Source organism: Vanacampus margaritifer, chromosome 16, assembly GCF_051991255.1.
Source record: "Vanacampus margaritifer isolate UIUO_Vmar chromosome 16, RoL_Vmar_1.0, whole genome shotgun sequence".
NCBI classification, from domain to species: domain Eukaryota; kingdom Metazoa; phylum Chordata; class Actinopteri; order Syngnathiformes; family Syngnathidae; genus Vanacampus; species Vanacampus margaritifer.
The window spans coordinates 2,833,543-2,847,370 of record NC_135447.1 but is presented as its reverse complement, the minus strand read 5'-3'; the positions used below and the strand labels follow the sequence as shown (position 1 = coordinate 2,847,370).

Here is a 13,828-nt window from a genome sequence, read left to right as displayed (position 1 = left end):
TTTTTTTCTTTTCTTCCCCCATCTCGGGTCAGCCATTTTGCATTTAGCTGAAAATGACATCTCAGGGCCAAGTGGGTTCAGCTAACCAATGTTACACGAGCTGTGAACTTTGCTGGTGTTTTATAAAAAAAACCTGACATGTAAAAAGCCATCTTCACAAGTGCCACACTCAATATAGTAGATTTTATTGTCAAATTGTACAGTATATCACACGTTAATGTTTATACATTGGGTGTCAGTCTTCGTCACGCTCGATGTAGCTTTTGGAGGCGGAGCGAGCCATCTGGCGGGCGAGGTATCGATCCCTGGCCGAGCCCAGCGTCTGCTCGTTGGAACGTTTGGCAAACTTGTTGACCTTTGTTTGGCCGTCATCCTTTGTTGCCTGGCCACTCTCCTCGCCGTCATCCTTTGTTGCCTGACCAGTCTCCTCGCCGTCAGCCTTTATTGCCTGACCAGTCTCCTCGCCGCCATCCTTCTCTTCTCGAGCCGTTCCCTTCCTGTCTGCTTTGTCCTCATCTTCCTCTCGCCCTTTTTCTTTGTCAGACTTCCTCTTGCCGTCTCGGTGTCTGCTTCTGTGACTCTGGCCGTCTCTGTCGCGGTCTCTCCTCCCGCTGCGCGACTTCTCCTTCTCCCGCGCGTCCCTCTCCCGCTCGCCGTCGCTGCCTGATGACGCTGACCTGCGTCTGTAATGGCGCTTGGAATGCGAGGACGACGAGGTCTTGCTGAACCCGTGCTTCTCCTCGTGCACATCTTCTCCGTCACTTCCGGGACTTGTCGTTACATCGCGACTCGTTTGAGATGTTTCTGGAAAGCTTCCATCTTCTGACTTTTGACTTCTGTGCAAGAGACCGACATAAGAGGATGTAAGCATATGTATGATGAAAAGTCTGTTTGTAAAGACACAAACATACTTGTCAGCCGAGCGATCCGGGATGGCTTCCTCTCCCACGGTCTGGTTGAGAAGATGTCTGTAGAACCCACTCAGATCTTTTTGTTTCCTCACGTCCAAAGCGGCTGGTAAGCAAAAAAAAAAAAAAAAAAGCTTCCTTGAGTTAGCTGCTCTATTGTTTATTTAGGAAGTCAAAGCAAGAAAAAAACAATAAGCAAACAATGTTTTCAACAATTGTCTCATATACTATTTATAGGTCAAGCGGACAAAATTGAAACTCCGAAATGGAGACGTAAGCATTTGATATTTGTCTTTTTATGGAAGTGGCGCGCGCGGTGGGTCTGACCTTCGATGGCAGCCTCCCGCCTCTCGCGCTCCTCTTCCTCCTTCTGCTCCTGCAGCTTGCGCTTGTAGGCCGACGTGACGTACGCGTCCTTGTCGGCAAACTGGTTGCCCTCTGCCTCGCGCTCCTTCTGGATCTTTCGCTCATCCCGCCGCTCTTGCTCCTTCTTGCGGCTATCCACCGCCTTCATCAGCTGATGAATGTACTTAGGCTGAAAACAAAAGAAAACACATCAATCAATGAAGTAAAAAAAAAACTAAAAAAAACATCACACAGGTTGGTTTGAGTGACGACATGACCTTTCTCTCTGCCCCCGACAATTTTTTTTTACTGTTGTCCAGCCTCTGCTTTTGGATGTCATCATACACGGCGTCGTAGTCATACACGGTGCTGTCCTCTTCCAGGGCCTTCTTCATCTCCAGCTGAGTCTGCAAACCCATGTCAGTTACGTCACAAGGTAAGACAACACCCAGCAGTTATTGTCCTCACCTGCCTCATCGTCTTCTTCTTGGCAGCTTCTTTTTGCAGACTCTCACCAACAGACGTCTGACTCAAATACAAGCAATGATTTAGATCTCATTTTAAAACAGCGCTATGATGCATTCAAAATAGACATTTGTGGATTGATTGTACCACCTCATCATCTGAGTCATCCCCAAACACAGATCGTTTCTGGAGATGTGTTGTCTTCATCAAGATTTTCTTCTGAGGCAGGATGAGCCCGTACCTGAGTGAGTTCAAAAGAGGATTCTCAAGAAGAACGGAAGGTCCAAAGTAACCCAACTACAATGAATCACGTAATTGGTACGGTCAATTCGTAGACAAATTCTCCGTTGAAACGTGATAGCACACCTGTGCTTCTACTGGGGGGTGTAAATGTTCAAGGGAAAAAAAAAGACTGCTGAAACGAGTAAAAGCACACAAGTTAAGCTCATTAAGCAGATTCATATGATCATTTTTTGTTTTTTAATACTTCTTGTGCCCATTTTTGTGGTCTTTATTTTGCGCATCGTTAGCTGGATTAGCAGCAAGGCAGACAAACCATTTCCTGCTTCACCACGGACAACGGTAACAAACAGCTAATCAAATCAAGTCTTCCATTAACAATCTTTAAAAATATATATATCCTAAACTAGCCCTAAACGTCGACTTGTGTGTTAGCCTCTTAGCTCGCACTTACTGTTTGGCAGGCACCGCCATCTTTGTTTGCGCGTACTCAACGCCTACGGCAGATTCGACACATTTGTAATTCCGTCAGGTTGTAAAATAAATAAATAAAGCAAAGTTATATTGCCTACTTAGTACAAACATTAATATCATATATATAAACAATTACCAACATAAAACACATTTTCATCCAATAATTAGTTCTAACAGGGGTTAATGTGTAGCGAAAGTGCGACTACAGTGAATAACCCATATGACGAATGATTATCAAGATTTTTTTAATTTTACTGCTTTTTGGAAGAAAATGGATGGACGGTTGAGTTTATACATCGCTTTACGATGACGTTCAAGATGATTTGTGATTGTGACTAAACGCAACAAGACGATAATGACAACGATTGTTGAAACGGTAGTTTTGTTATAATTTTCCACTAGATGGCGCCATTACTCAACCACCATGCACAATTACACATTACCATGACTGAATAGTATTGTCTTGCTGTGCATAGTATACGCATTTTAATATCATATTGATTTATGTGAACATTTTAATTATTTGGTTTGGTGTGTATGTAAATGCGTAAAGTACAGTGCTTTGGAATTTATATTGCGATTAGGCCCCATCCCCTTGACGTGGGTTAGTTACTGTTCTAAAATATATTCCGTGCAGTGTGAATGTGCGTGCATGACGAGGGTTTAATAAGAAAAAAAACGCGACTAGTGGCTAGAGCGCATGCGCGACTCAGCGGAAGCAAGGCAGGCAGGAGGCAACGGGCGGGGAGAAGCCGTCGAGCACCAGTCAGTCCAACGAGGTCCAACATCAGCCGGAGTCCCGAGCGAGCCTGCCAGCCAGCGCGGCCGCCGCCATGGAGGGTCGAGGGGGGCGATGACAGGAGACGACGACGATGCCGACCGAGCGCCGCTCACCTGCTTCCGTCTCCCGTCTGCCATTATGCTCTTGGTGCTCAGGTGTCGGCGTCCGGCTCGCTGAATGGCGTTGGTGACCGTGCAGCGTTCCCCGACCCCCAGCGCCACCTCCAGCCCCTGCGTGTCGGTAAGTAAACCTTCCTTGTCACCTTCTGCTCGCATCTTCTTCAACGCGTTTGGAGGATTTTATTTTCGCGGCTACCGACTGTCACAAATGGGCTCGCCTTTGTACTCCTGCGCATGCGCCAACACAGCAGCTTTGCCAGCTTGTCGCTCCGCAGTCTGGCTTCTGCTTACGAGCACACCATAGACTAAACTAGTCTTCTGAACGAATAGGAATATTGTAAACAAGACTGTGTGCTTCTGGTTGAAAGGTGAACACAGCTTCACATTTGAACAGAATATCAACAGCGTGCTTGTGATTTGCTCCTTTTGGGAGAGAGCTGAATGCACTTCCGGTCGATGGAATTGCCTCGAGTCCTCGTTCCTCATTAAAAAATGTCACGTTTTAATTCCACTTGCGTCATGTTTTGTAAGCCAAAGGGGCGAACGCGTCGCTAGTTTTGTGGTTTACTCCCCGCGTTGACGCTCGTTTGAGTCGTTTGGCATCGGAAAGTCTTTTTGTGTGTGCATGTGTTACTCCTACTTCCTGTTTGTTTTGAGCGCGTGCATGCAACGCAGGGGAGCGGATGCTCTGGCACGTGCACGTCGTTAACTCTCACGTACACACACATACACGCGCATGTTGTCATTTGAATTTCTGTTTCTTCACTTTGTCCTTTCATTTGAAAAATATTGTTAGGAAATATAAATATATAGGAAATAATGCAGCAAGGTGATCTGTTGCAGGCTCATCTCATTTCTTTATTTGGAACTTGCTGATGACTTTAAAATCAAATACAGTATAATCAATGCAATGTTACGCTCCACAACTTGGCAATTGCAAACTATGATTGTGAGTGGACCTGCCTAAGCACGTCTCCACCTACCACATCCACCCTCGCTTGCAGCGTATATTTGTAGTGACTTGTACTATGGAGCATCCCTAATTGTGCTTGTAATGATGTTGTTCTTTTTCTTTTCAGGAGTCTGGCAGCGGGGAGGATGATCGACGCTCTCAACCTCGCAGGTCAGACATATTGAGGTGTCAAGTGTAGCTTATTGTGTGTTATCTGGAAGGTGATGCACACACACACACGGAGCAGTGACAAGAAGCACAAACGTGCGGGCAGGCGGGGGACGTGTGTTCCGGATGTGCACGCTGTCCTGTGCTCACTCTGGAATCCCGATCGTCCTGTTCCACTCTACTCGTAGGCTGCTAACTGTCAACAAACCCTTTCTCACTTTCAGTTATAGGAACAATATGTTGCCCTTAAAATCCCGGTTTCTTACTGCCCATAAGCAGCACATGCGTGTCATTCATCCAACAAGGTGAAACCTGGCGCGGATCAACAAGTGTGGCGGCCAAGTGTCTTATTAACTTCCTCCCGCTTTGATTTCGCAATCTTGTTGTTGTTGTCCTGTGAAACAGCGTGCCGGTTGTCAGGTGTCGGATGTCAGCTGACTTGTTGCCACAGAAACCTCGTCAACGTTGTCTTTCAACATACCAGTGCCTCAGAGTTGTTATTGTGAGATGCGAAGTGAGGCTCAGCATCTGTGGCCCCGCCCCTTTAAGTCAAGACCAGTTGACCACCACCAAGAAGCCGTCTCATGGACTTTTCTTGAGCACCCGTGGAGAAAGCCTGCTAGTTCAGAACCTTCAGCGCTCGCGGCCGGCCCGATAACTCGTCCTAACGTCTCGAACTGCCTCGTTCTGCTTAGTGGAGCGACGTTGCTGCCGTTTATCGTAAGTGACAACGACAACATGTTAGTCGTCTACATCGGTTGTAGGAAATGTTGAGCGACTCTTCGTGTTATTTATTTGCACTTTTGAGAGAGAGATGAACTTATTTTGACACAAACATTTGGCCTGTTTATATTGACCGACGCTGTTTGGAGAGTTGCTGTTGTTTTTGACCTTCTCGACAAACTCAAGAAGTACATTTTGTATTTTTCTTCCAGATGTGTATGCTCATTCCTCATTTGCACGCACATCTCGGCGTAGAGCGACGACAAGGAGGCTTCGGGTTGGTCTTGTCGAATAAATCACACACAGTGACGCTGCCATTAAAGCGGGTTCAAAGGTCTTTTGATCTGGATTTGTTCATGATCGAGCCATCGAAAATGCAGCTCGAGGCCAAATGTGAAGAAATGGGAGCTTGTAGAAGTTGACCGACGCATTCACTTCAGACTGGAAATTCTGCTCTGCTGCAAAATTCTGTGGATACTTTGAGTTGATTCAATTACGTCCGTTTTATTTTCATTTTCACTTGCAGCTTTCCACATTCACATCTGGAGATTGGCCCTTTCGGTGCATGTCAGACAGCCACAATTGCTTTTGTTCGGGTGCGATAGGAATCCTAGTATATAACATTTTCACACCCTGGTCCCGGCGTTCTGCTGCTGTATTTTTAGCTTTCTTCTTGGATTTTTCCCCCTCTAATTTCTAAAATGATCTTGATAATTTTGGTGTTGTGTGTTCAGCATCAGTGAAAGTTTCCTGACCGTGAAAGGGGCGGCGCTCTTCTTGCCTCGGGGAAATGGCTCCTCGTCCTCTTGTGGATCCCGCTTCTCACAACTGCGCAGCAAACATGCAGGTGAAGACAATGTGCTCTTATTCGCTGAGCTCAGGGGTCTGCAACATGCGCCTCTGGAGCCGCAAGTCTCTCTCCTGTGGCTCCCCGTGGCACTCTTAAAAAAAAAATATAAAAAAAAAAAGTACATATGAATAATTTTTTACATATTTATTTGTACCTTTTAGATAAAATATTAGTCAAATAAATTAATGATTAGATGGAGACATGAATACTTAGATAGTTAAAAAAATAAAATAATGTTAGAGTCCAAATTTTTAAATTGTCAGAAAAAGAGAGACGAAAGGTATAATTTGAAAACGTTTTTAAAATGCCTAAAATTGTCCAAAAAGTGACCATAAAATGTCTAAAAAGGAAGAGGAAAAGAAGAAAATTACCATAAAATGTCCACGAAATTGTCAAAAATGTCAGAGAATTGAATTAAATTAAAAAGGCAGAATATTATGTTTTCAAAAAGTAACCATAAAATGTCCCAAAACAAGAAAGGCAGAAAATTACCATAAAATGTCTTTGGACTTGCCAAAAACAAAAATCTGAATTTTTATTTATTTTTTTAAAGGCAGAAAAGAAAACATTTAAAAAGTAGCTAAAAAAATGTCCAAAAACAAAAGAAATCCTTAAAATGACCATAAAATGTACACAACATTTCCCAAAAGGTCTAGTGAGATGTTTTTTCCCCTTGTCTAATTAGCCATGTAGGCTAACAGGCTAGCTAAGTGTGGACAACTATGCCGTTTCTCTGTTGCTCCTAGGAGACATCCAGCAGCATCTGCAGACCATGTTCACTGTCCTCAGACCTGAGGACAACATCAAACTGGTAGGCACGCACACACACACACACGCGCACACACAACATGAGGCCGCGTGTCGGGTGTCAGCCGTGCGCTTCCACATGCAGGCGGTGCGACTGGAGAGCGCCCACGCTCTGACGCGCTACATGGTGGTGGTGTCCACCAATGGCAGGCAGGACACGGAGGAGAGCCTGGTCCTCGGGGTGGACTTCAGTCCCGTGGACAGGTAAGCGGCGTCAGCCGAGCGATACGCTGTCGTGTGTCGCACGTCTCGCCACCTGACTTGTGCTCCGCAGCTCGTGCTCTGTGGGCTTGGTTCTTCCGCTGTGGAGCGACACCATGATCCATCTGGATGGAGACGGGTATGGACGCATCTTCATCATCATCATCATCATCATCATCATCATGATTTTCATCAACATGTCCGGTCTTCTTCACAGAGGCTTCAGCGTGTCCACCGACGGCAGAGTGCACGTGTTCAAGCCCGTCTCCGTGCAGGCCATGTGGTAAGTCCGCCCTCGGCGCCAAGCGGGTCCTCCCGAACGTCCCGGTAAGCACGGCGTCCTGTTCCTCGCCGGCAGGTCGGCGCTCCAGTCGCTGCACAAGGCCTGCGAGGTGGCGCGCTGTCACAACTACTTCCCGGGAAGCTTGTTCCTCACCTGGGTCAGTTACTACCAGAGCCGAGTCTCGTCCGACCAGGCCCGCATCAACGAGTGGAACGCCATGCGGGACCTGCATTCGCACCGCGCCGACTCTCCCGTACTCTTCTCCGACACGTGAGTGCCGTTGCGGTCTGCCGTGCCGTTGCCTGGTGGTGGCGTGACCTGATTCTCGTGCCTCCGCAGGCCCACGGAACGCGAGATGACGGAGCGCCAGATCAAGAGCAGTTTGAGGGAGATCATGATGCAGAAGGACCTGGAGAACGTCACCTGTAAGGAAGTGAGTCACGCCGTCGCCTTTACAGCCAAATGTAGCAACACGTCGACCAACGGGAATCGGGACCCCCCCCCCCCCCCAAAAAAAAAAATATAAACATTATTTTGTTTGTTTCTTATTCATATCTTTCTTTTAAAGTGGTAAAGGGGTGACTCATTGAATCATTTTCAACAGTAAGAAGATTTTTTTTTTTTACCAGCAATATATTTATTGGGTCCCCCAGCCCCCCCCCCCCCAAAAAAAACCTTTCAACAACTTACAAAAAACAAGATTGTTCTCATGACAAAGGAATTGTCCAGGCTAGCTATGATTATTGTTCAACATCAAGATCACCCTTGCTTGTTTGTACCTTAGAAAACTAACATTGCTTACATCAGGGATGTGATTTTTCCGCTAATTCGCGGAATTCCGCTTTTTTTATCCCCCCCCCCAAAAAAAAAAAAACGTTTTTTTTTTTTTTTTTTTTGTAGTTCAATGTGTATGCACATGACTCCGACAGATAACATCTTCTGCTATAACAAAGACATTTGTGGTATGCTCTAATATGAGTTACTTTTCATTTGGTCATGATACAATTATTTGTTCATGAAATTTGAACTCTTCAACATTATTTATGCGTTAACTTAGTAATCACATTAGTTAGATATGATGATATTCTCAGTGATAGTTTTTAAAAGCAAAGGCAGTCCAATGTTTTTGAATGTGACTGATTTTGAGTTGACTAAAACTGCCATTTTATATGGGATAGTTCAATATACATTGAAAATTTATGCTGTTGTTTTGTCTATTTCTTTGTCATGTGAGTGCATTGAAAGTACTTAAAAACACGGAAAACCCATGAGCTCCGGACCTAGCTGGATGCCGGCGGCCCCCAGACCCCCGGCTAAATTTTCAGATAATTACACTTTGGTCAAATCACATCCCTGTTACATAGAAAAGAGCACAACAAACGACAAATACTACCTGAGTGCAAAATTACATGAAACCCCCCCCACCCCACAAAAAAAAACCACATTAGGTCTCTAAACTTAGCAAGCTTCATTGTGTCAAATCGAAAAGGACAAACTCAAATATACAATACACGCAAGAATGAAGATTTTTCATGTACAGTTAATAGTTTTTTTTCTGCCAAATGGTTGAATCGCCCCGGAAAAAAAATCTGTCCAATATGATGATGGCGGACTCATAACGTCTTTATTATTTTTATTTTTATTTTCTAAAAACGTGCACATCCCCCTCTCAATTTGGGAAAGCGTTTCCAAACTTTTTTGACTTTGACATTTTGGACCACTTCACTGAGGGTTTACAGCGCCATCTGCTGGCATGGCCTGCAAAAGATTCATGTTGTTTTCTCACCTGTGTTTCTCGCAGATCCGCACGGAGCTGGAGATGCACATGACGTGCAACTTGCGGGAGTTCAAGGAGTTCATCGACAACGAGATGATTGTCATTCTGGGCCAAATGGACAGCCCCACGCAGATTTTTGACCACGTCTTCTTGGTAGGTGCACGCCACGGTGCAAATCCTACCGGGCATCTTGAGCACTTGTTCCTGCTGAATTCAGCTAGCGTATGACTGTACTGCAATTAGCTTGATAAATGAACGGATCGTGAAATGAACCCTAACCCTAACCCTAACCCTCTTTGACTGCCAAAAACGTTAAATAACGTTTCGTAAAATCCTATGGAGGAGTGCCAAAGACGTTAAAAGACGTTTTTTTTTCCAAAACAGGTGAAACTAACCATTTTCTATTGTTGATTACTCAAAAACGGAATAAGGTAGAAACAAACTTTTTTTTTCTGATGGAAGATGAGAGTCCAATCTTGTTTTGGCAGTATGTGTGTTTCCATAGTCCAAACACATAATTTTCTATGGACCTTGAAAGATCAGTCAAAATGCTTAAAATGGGCTGGCACCCACGGCATCCCTTTTCTGAAAACGTCTGGCAGTCAAAGAGCTTGCGGTTAGCGACTAATGCGAAGTGCCTATTGCTCTGCTTTTTTTTTCAGGGGTCCGAGTGGAACGCGTCCAATTTGGAGGAATTGCAGAACAGCGGGTGAGGAGGTGACTTCCACAGGTGACTTTTGAGCAGACGTTAACCGGAGTCTGTCACGCAGAGTCCACTACATCCTGAACGTGACGCGGGAGATCGACAACTTCTTCCCGGGAGTCTTCGAGTACCACAACATCCGCGTGTATGACGAGGAAGCCACCGACTTGTTGGCCTACTGGAACGACACCTTCAAGTTCATCACCAGGGCCAAGTAAGTCTCCGTGACCCGCTTGCGCGCCCGTTGGGAAGAATCGGCGGCTCACGCCGGCGTGCCCTCGTAGGAAGAACGACTCCAAGTGTCTGGTGCATTGCAAGATGGGAATCAGCCGCTCGGCGGCCACCGTCATCGCGTACGCCATGAAGGAGTACGGCTGGGACCTGAGGAAGGCCTTCGATTACGTCAAGGAGCGGCGAGCCGTCACCAAACCCAACCCGTCCTTCATGAGGCAGCTGGAGGAGTACCAGGGCATCCTGCTGGCCAGGTGAGTCGCGGCGGACCGTTTGCCACCTGTGTTAAACTCAATCCCTGCTGGTCCAGTAGAAATGGATCTTGGACGTCTCAACCCGTCAATGGCAGTCAATGAATTAATTTGCACTTAAAGTGGAAGTCAAGTTTAAACATTTCTTGACAAAAATATGTTATATGTGACCTCACAAGTCTAAACATGACATTCTGATTAATATTACATTTTTGGAATATGAGTTATGAAGTAAAATCCAGCCGTTTTTGTCCATCTCTTTTTACAATAAAATGTTTAAACATAACGTAAATGTTTAAACATAACGTAAATGTTTAAACATAAAAAATGTCAAGACAAATAAGAACAATTGAAACACTATAGTTATGCAAGTTCCTTTTTGATAAAACAAACTGTATTAAATTATTAATTAAAATTTAGAAAAGGTCCAAATGTATCAATTTAAACAACTCAAAATGAGGTATTAATAATCTTTTTTTTACTATTATGCTGATTTTGTAATTGTCTAGTGTAATAATTTAATTTCGATTAATTGCACAGTCCAAAGTTTTAAGTTGTCAGAAAAAGAGAGGTGAGAAGTTTTTAAAAATACCTAAAAATATCCAAATTTTAAATAAAATTAAAAAGGCAGAAAAGAATATTTTCAAAAAGTAAACATGAAATGTCCAAAAACAAGAAAGAAAAAGAACATATTTTTGTCAAGAAATGTTTTGGGGCGTTGACTTCCCCTTTAATATAAAGTGTCACGAAATAACATCCTGTTGTCCGGCAGCAAGCAGCGGCACAACAAGCTTTGGCGTTCTCACTCCGACAGCGACCTGTCCGAGCACCACGAGCCCTTGTCCAAAGCGTACCCCCAACCGCCAAACCCGGGCCTCTCGGACCCCCGCCACCAGGCCGCCACCTCGCCCGGGCCCTCCGTCAAAGAGCTACTAGAGTCGCCAGCTCCCATCCAAGCGGCGCGCGGCGCCCGCCGGCCCGACATCCCGTCTCGTCCGCTTAGCTCTCCGCCATGCCACAGCGTGGCGGCGGTGCCAGCTGAAGCTCTGTCGCCGTCGTCATCCTCCAACAGTCTACGTGACCCCGCGGAGGAGGCGCGGCATCCCCCCGCACCGCCGTTGCCGACGGCCGCCGCCGTGGTGCCCGAGCTCCCCCGCGCGGACGCCGTGACGGTGGTGCAGAGCGTCTCGTTGGGGCAGCCGCACCCGCCCGCCACCCTTCACCACCTGCCGCCGTCGCCATCTAATTGGGCGTCCCTCTCGGCCCCTGCGGCGGAGATGGGCTGCTCCGGTCCACCGTCGCCGGTCCGCAAATCAGATTGCTGGATTGGGGACATTTCTGCCAGCGGAGACGCCCTCGTGTCCCCCTGCGCCATGTTTGGAAACAGCGACCACATCAACTTCTTCAGTGCCAGGGAGAAGTTCAAAGGGATGGCGCGAGACGGTGGCGGCGCGCGGCGACAATCCTCGCCTCCTGCTGATGGCCTCGCTGGCGAGGAGAGCAAAAAAAAGGTGAGACTGGCCTGGGTTCAACCTAAAGTCACCATTAAAAAAAAAAACCAGTGCAAACTGAAATGTGGTACACGCATTAAGTTTCCGGTAACAAACACATATGAGAAGGATCTATGTCCTTAACTTGATTAATGAAATGCATTGTGTGCCACAATGCATTCTGGGAAAAGTTATATTTGCAATAATATATTTACAGTTAGACTCAAAGGTTCTTTTTTTTTGGTGTTGTCTTTGGCGCAGTTGGCAGCTCCCGTGCAGGTCACCGGATTGAAGCCAGCCATGCAACCGGATTGGTCCGAGCTCGGCCAATTGGAGCACGCGGGCCAAGAAATGAGGACGTCCGAGCAAGACGCAAACGACGGAGACGATTGGTGTCCGAACGCCAAACAGGAAGTGAAGAACGGAGAGGAAGCGGCGGCTGCTCTCTACAGGGATTGGACGCGAGGCTCGGTGCGTCGCGTCACTCGGCAGCTGGAGCGTCGGATGAAGTGGGAATGCCGCGCCGATCGCCGTAGCCCCTCGCCGCCCTCGTCCCCGCCCTCACACTCAGGAAGCCCCTCTTTCTCTCAGCGCCGCACTTCCACACAGCCGATCACGACCACTGCCGGCAAATGCGCCGAGGGGAACGCCGGCAGCGACTGGCTGCCCGCCGTCAACTTCCTGCGTCTGGAGGCCCCGTCGGGCCCGGGCTGGGGCGGCGTCATCCTGAAGGAGACGTGGGAGACGCTGCGCCAGCTGGGCGCCTTCCTGCAGCAGGTGAGCGTGGGCGTGGCCAGAACCCATCGGAAGCGAGGAGGCGCGCAGAGGCGCGTGCGCGAGGCGGAGGTTCGCATCCGCCGGGCCGGCCTGACGCCGCCCTCGCTGATGAAGCGCTCGGCCTCGTTAGCCAAGTTGGGCTGCTTGGAGCTGCTCGCCGACGACCTCACCGAGTGGGAGCTGAGCCGCACCTACGCCGACGCGGACGCCGCGTCGTCGGCCTCCTCCACGGAGCCGGCGGTCAACGCGGGAGCCGAGGACCCCAAAAAGCAGCGCGTCCACAGCGCTCCCCCCTCAGTCGACCCCACGGCTGCTTTTGCGGCCGACGAGGAGATCCCGCGACCCTCCTCGCCGTCCTCGCCCACTCAAGCGCTCGTCACTTCCGGGCAGCAGTACGGGAGAAGTCACCCTGTCCGGCACCTCAAGAAAAGCACCCTCAGCGCGCTTTACCACACCATGTAGACGTACGCGCCTCGCAACACAACAACCGTGCCTCTTGCCTTAAGCGACGTGACCTTGGAGGACGTTTGAAGGTGAAATGAGCCCAACTGAACTAAGGTGAAACCGGACGACGCATTCCCTCCTCCTCTTCTTCTTCTACTTGATGTTTTCAGATTGCAGCTGATGCTTGTTGGAATGGCTCTGACCTTTCAGCTGTTCGCTTGCCAATCAAAGTCAGGTCACAATCAGGAGCAACTTGTTTGTAGGTTGTCGTTGTTTTTTTCTCTCAAATCGACTTTTGATGACGTCGTACCTCAGAAGCGCGTGAGCTGCACACCTGAAATGTTCCGCCTCCCTCGTAAGTGCTGATGCCACTCAACACTGGGATGTCTTTTTACATTTTTTTAATACCTTCAATTTGTGAGATTGGGAAGCACAACTTTTTTTTATTATTATTTTATATAAATGTGTGTGTGTGTGTGTGGAAAGTGAAGCTTCTGTGTGTTTTGTCATACATGCACTTTAATCTTTTTGTTTCATGTGTTCTATGAAGTTGCTACTTTCCGGGTCACGTGACAGTAGGAAGCATTTATGTGTGTGTGATGCGTGTGCATTTTTTTTTTTTTTTTTAAATTTAAAGCTATCAGTCTAAATGTTCTTTTATATCGCGTCCTTCTACTGTGAACATTAAATGAATTCAAAATGACAACTGGATTGAGTGCAATGCTTAAAAAAAAAATCACCATTCGCTAAGTGCACCTTACTCGAATAGTCTGATTTCAATCAATTTCAAATTATTCAATGAATAATGGCTTTCCCAAAAAATAAAGTATAAATACATT

General features: G+C 47.0%; 2 protein-coding genes across 3 annotated transcripts; one reads left to right on the top strand and one right to left on the bottom strand.

The window, feature by feature from the left end:
* Positions 1–164: 164 nt before the first annotated feature.
* On the bottom strand, positions 165–3,531 carry nsrp1 (nuclear speckle splicing regulatory protein 1). 2 transcript variants are annotated; one of them, XM_077545856.1, is made up of 7 exons: positions 3,327–3,531; positions 1,869–1,959; positions 1,722–1,778; positions 1,532–1,660; positions 1,236–1,443; positions 912–1,014; positions 165–836 (listed from the first exon to the last, which is right to left on the bottom strand). In XM_077545856.1, the coding sequence occupies exons 2-7, from the start codon at positions 1,923–1,925 to the stop codon at positions 236–238; spliced, it is 1,155 nt and encodes a 384-aa protein (XP_077401982.1). In that variant the 5' UTR covers positions 1,926–1,959; positions 3,327–3,531; the 3' UTR covers positions 165–235. The 2 variants fall into 2 exon arrangements, with proteins under 2 accessions (XP_077401982.1, XP_077401981.1); XM_077545855.1 differs by lacking the exon at positions 3,327–3,531 and adding an exon at positions 2,413–2,860.
* On the top strand, positions 3,149–13,695 carry ssh2b (slingshot protein phosphatase 2b). Its single transcript, XM_077545823.1, has 15 exons — positions 3,149–3,453; positions 4,412–4,455; positions 5,910–6,022; positions 6,772–6,836; positions 6,918–7,036; positions 7,107–7,172; positions 7,251–7,316; positions 7,392–7,586; positions 7,656–7,749; positions 9,118–9,246; positions 9,756–9,802; positions 9,864–10,010; positions 10,081–10,281; positions 11,051–11,789; positions 12,030–13,695. Exons 1-15 carry the CDS (start codon positions 3,391–3,393, stop codon positions 13,005–13,007), a joined length of 3,066 nt encoding a protein of 1,021 aa, XP_077401949.1. The 5' UTR covers positions 3,149–3,390; the 3' UTR covers positions 13,008–13,695.
* Positions 13,696–13,828: the final 133 nt, after the last annotated feature.

What these genes read in the sequence shown, in the direction of transcription:
- nsrp1 (XM_077545855.1), bottom strand. Translation starts at nt 2,432, where the DNA reads ATGGCGGTGCCTGCCAAACA. An exon ending in GGGATGACTCAGATGATGAG is followed by an intron (nt 1,779 to 1,868) that starts GTGGTACAATCA and finishes TATTTGAGTCAG; the next exon opens with ACGTCTGTTGGTGAGAGTCT. An exon ending in CCGGATCGCTCGGCTGACAA is followed by an intron (nt 837 to 911) that starts GTATGTTTGTGT and finishes TCTCTTGCACAG; the next exon opens with AAGTCAAAAGTCAGAAGATG.
- ssh2b (XM_077545823.1), top strand. Translation starts at nt 3,391, where the DNA reads ATGGCGTTGGTGACCGTGCAGCGTTCCCCGACCCCCAGCGCCACCTCC. An exon ending in CCTCCAGCCCCTGCGTGTCG is followed by an intron (nt 3,454 to 4,411) that starts GTAAGTAAACCT and finishes TTTTCTTTTCAG; the next exon opens with GAGTCTGGCAGCGGGGAGGA. An exon ending in CTGAGGACAACATCAAACTG is followed by an intron (nt 6,837 to 6,917) that starts GTAGGCACGCAC and finishes TTCCACATGCAG; the next exon opens with GCGGTGCGACTGGAGAGCGC.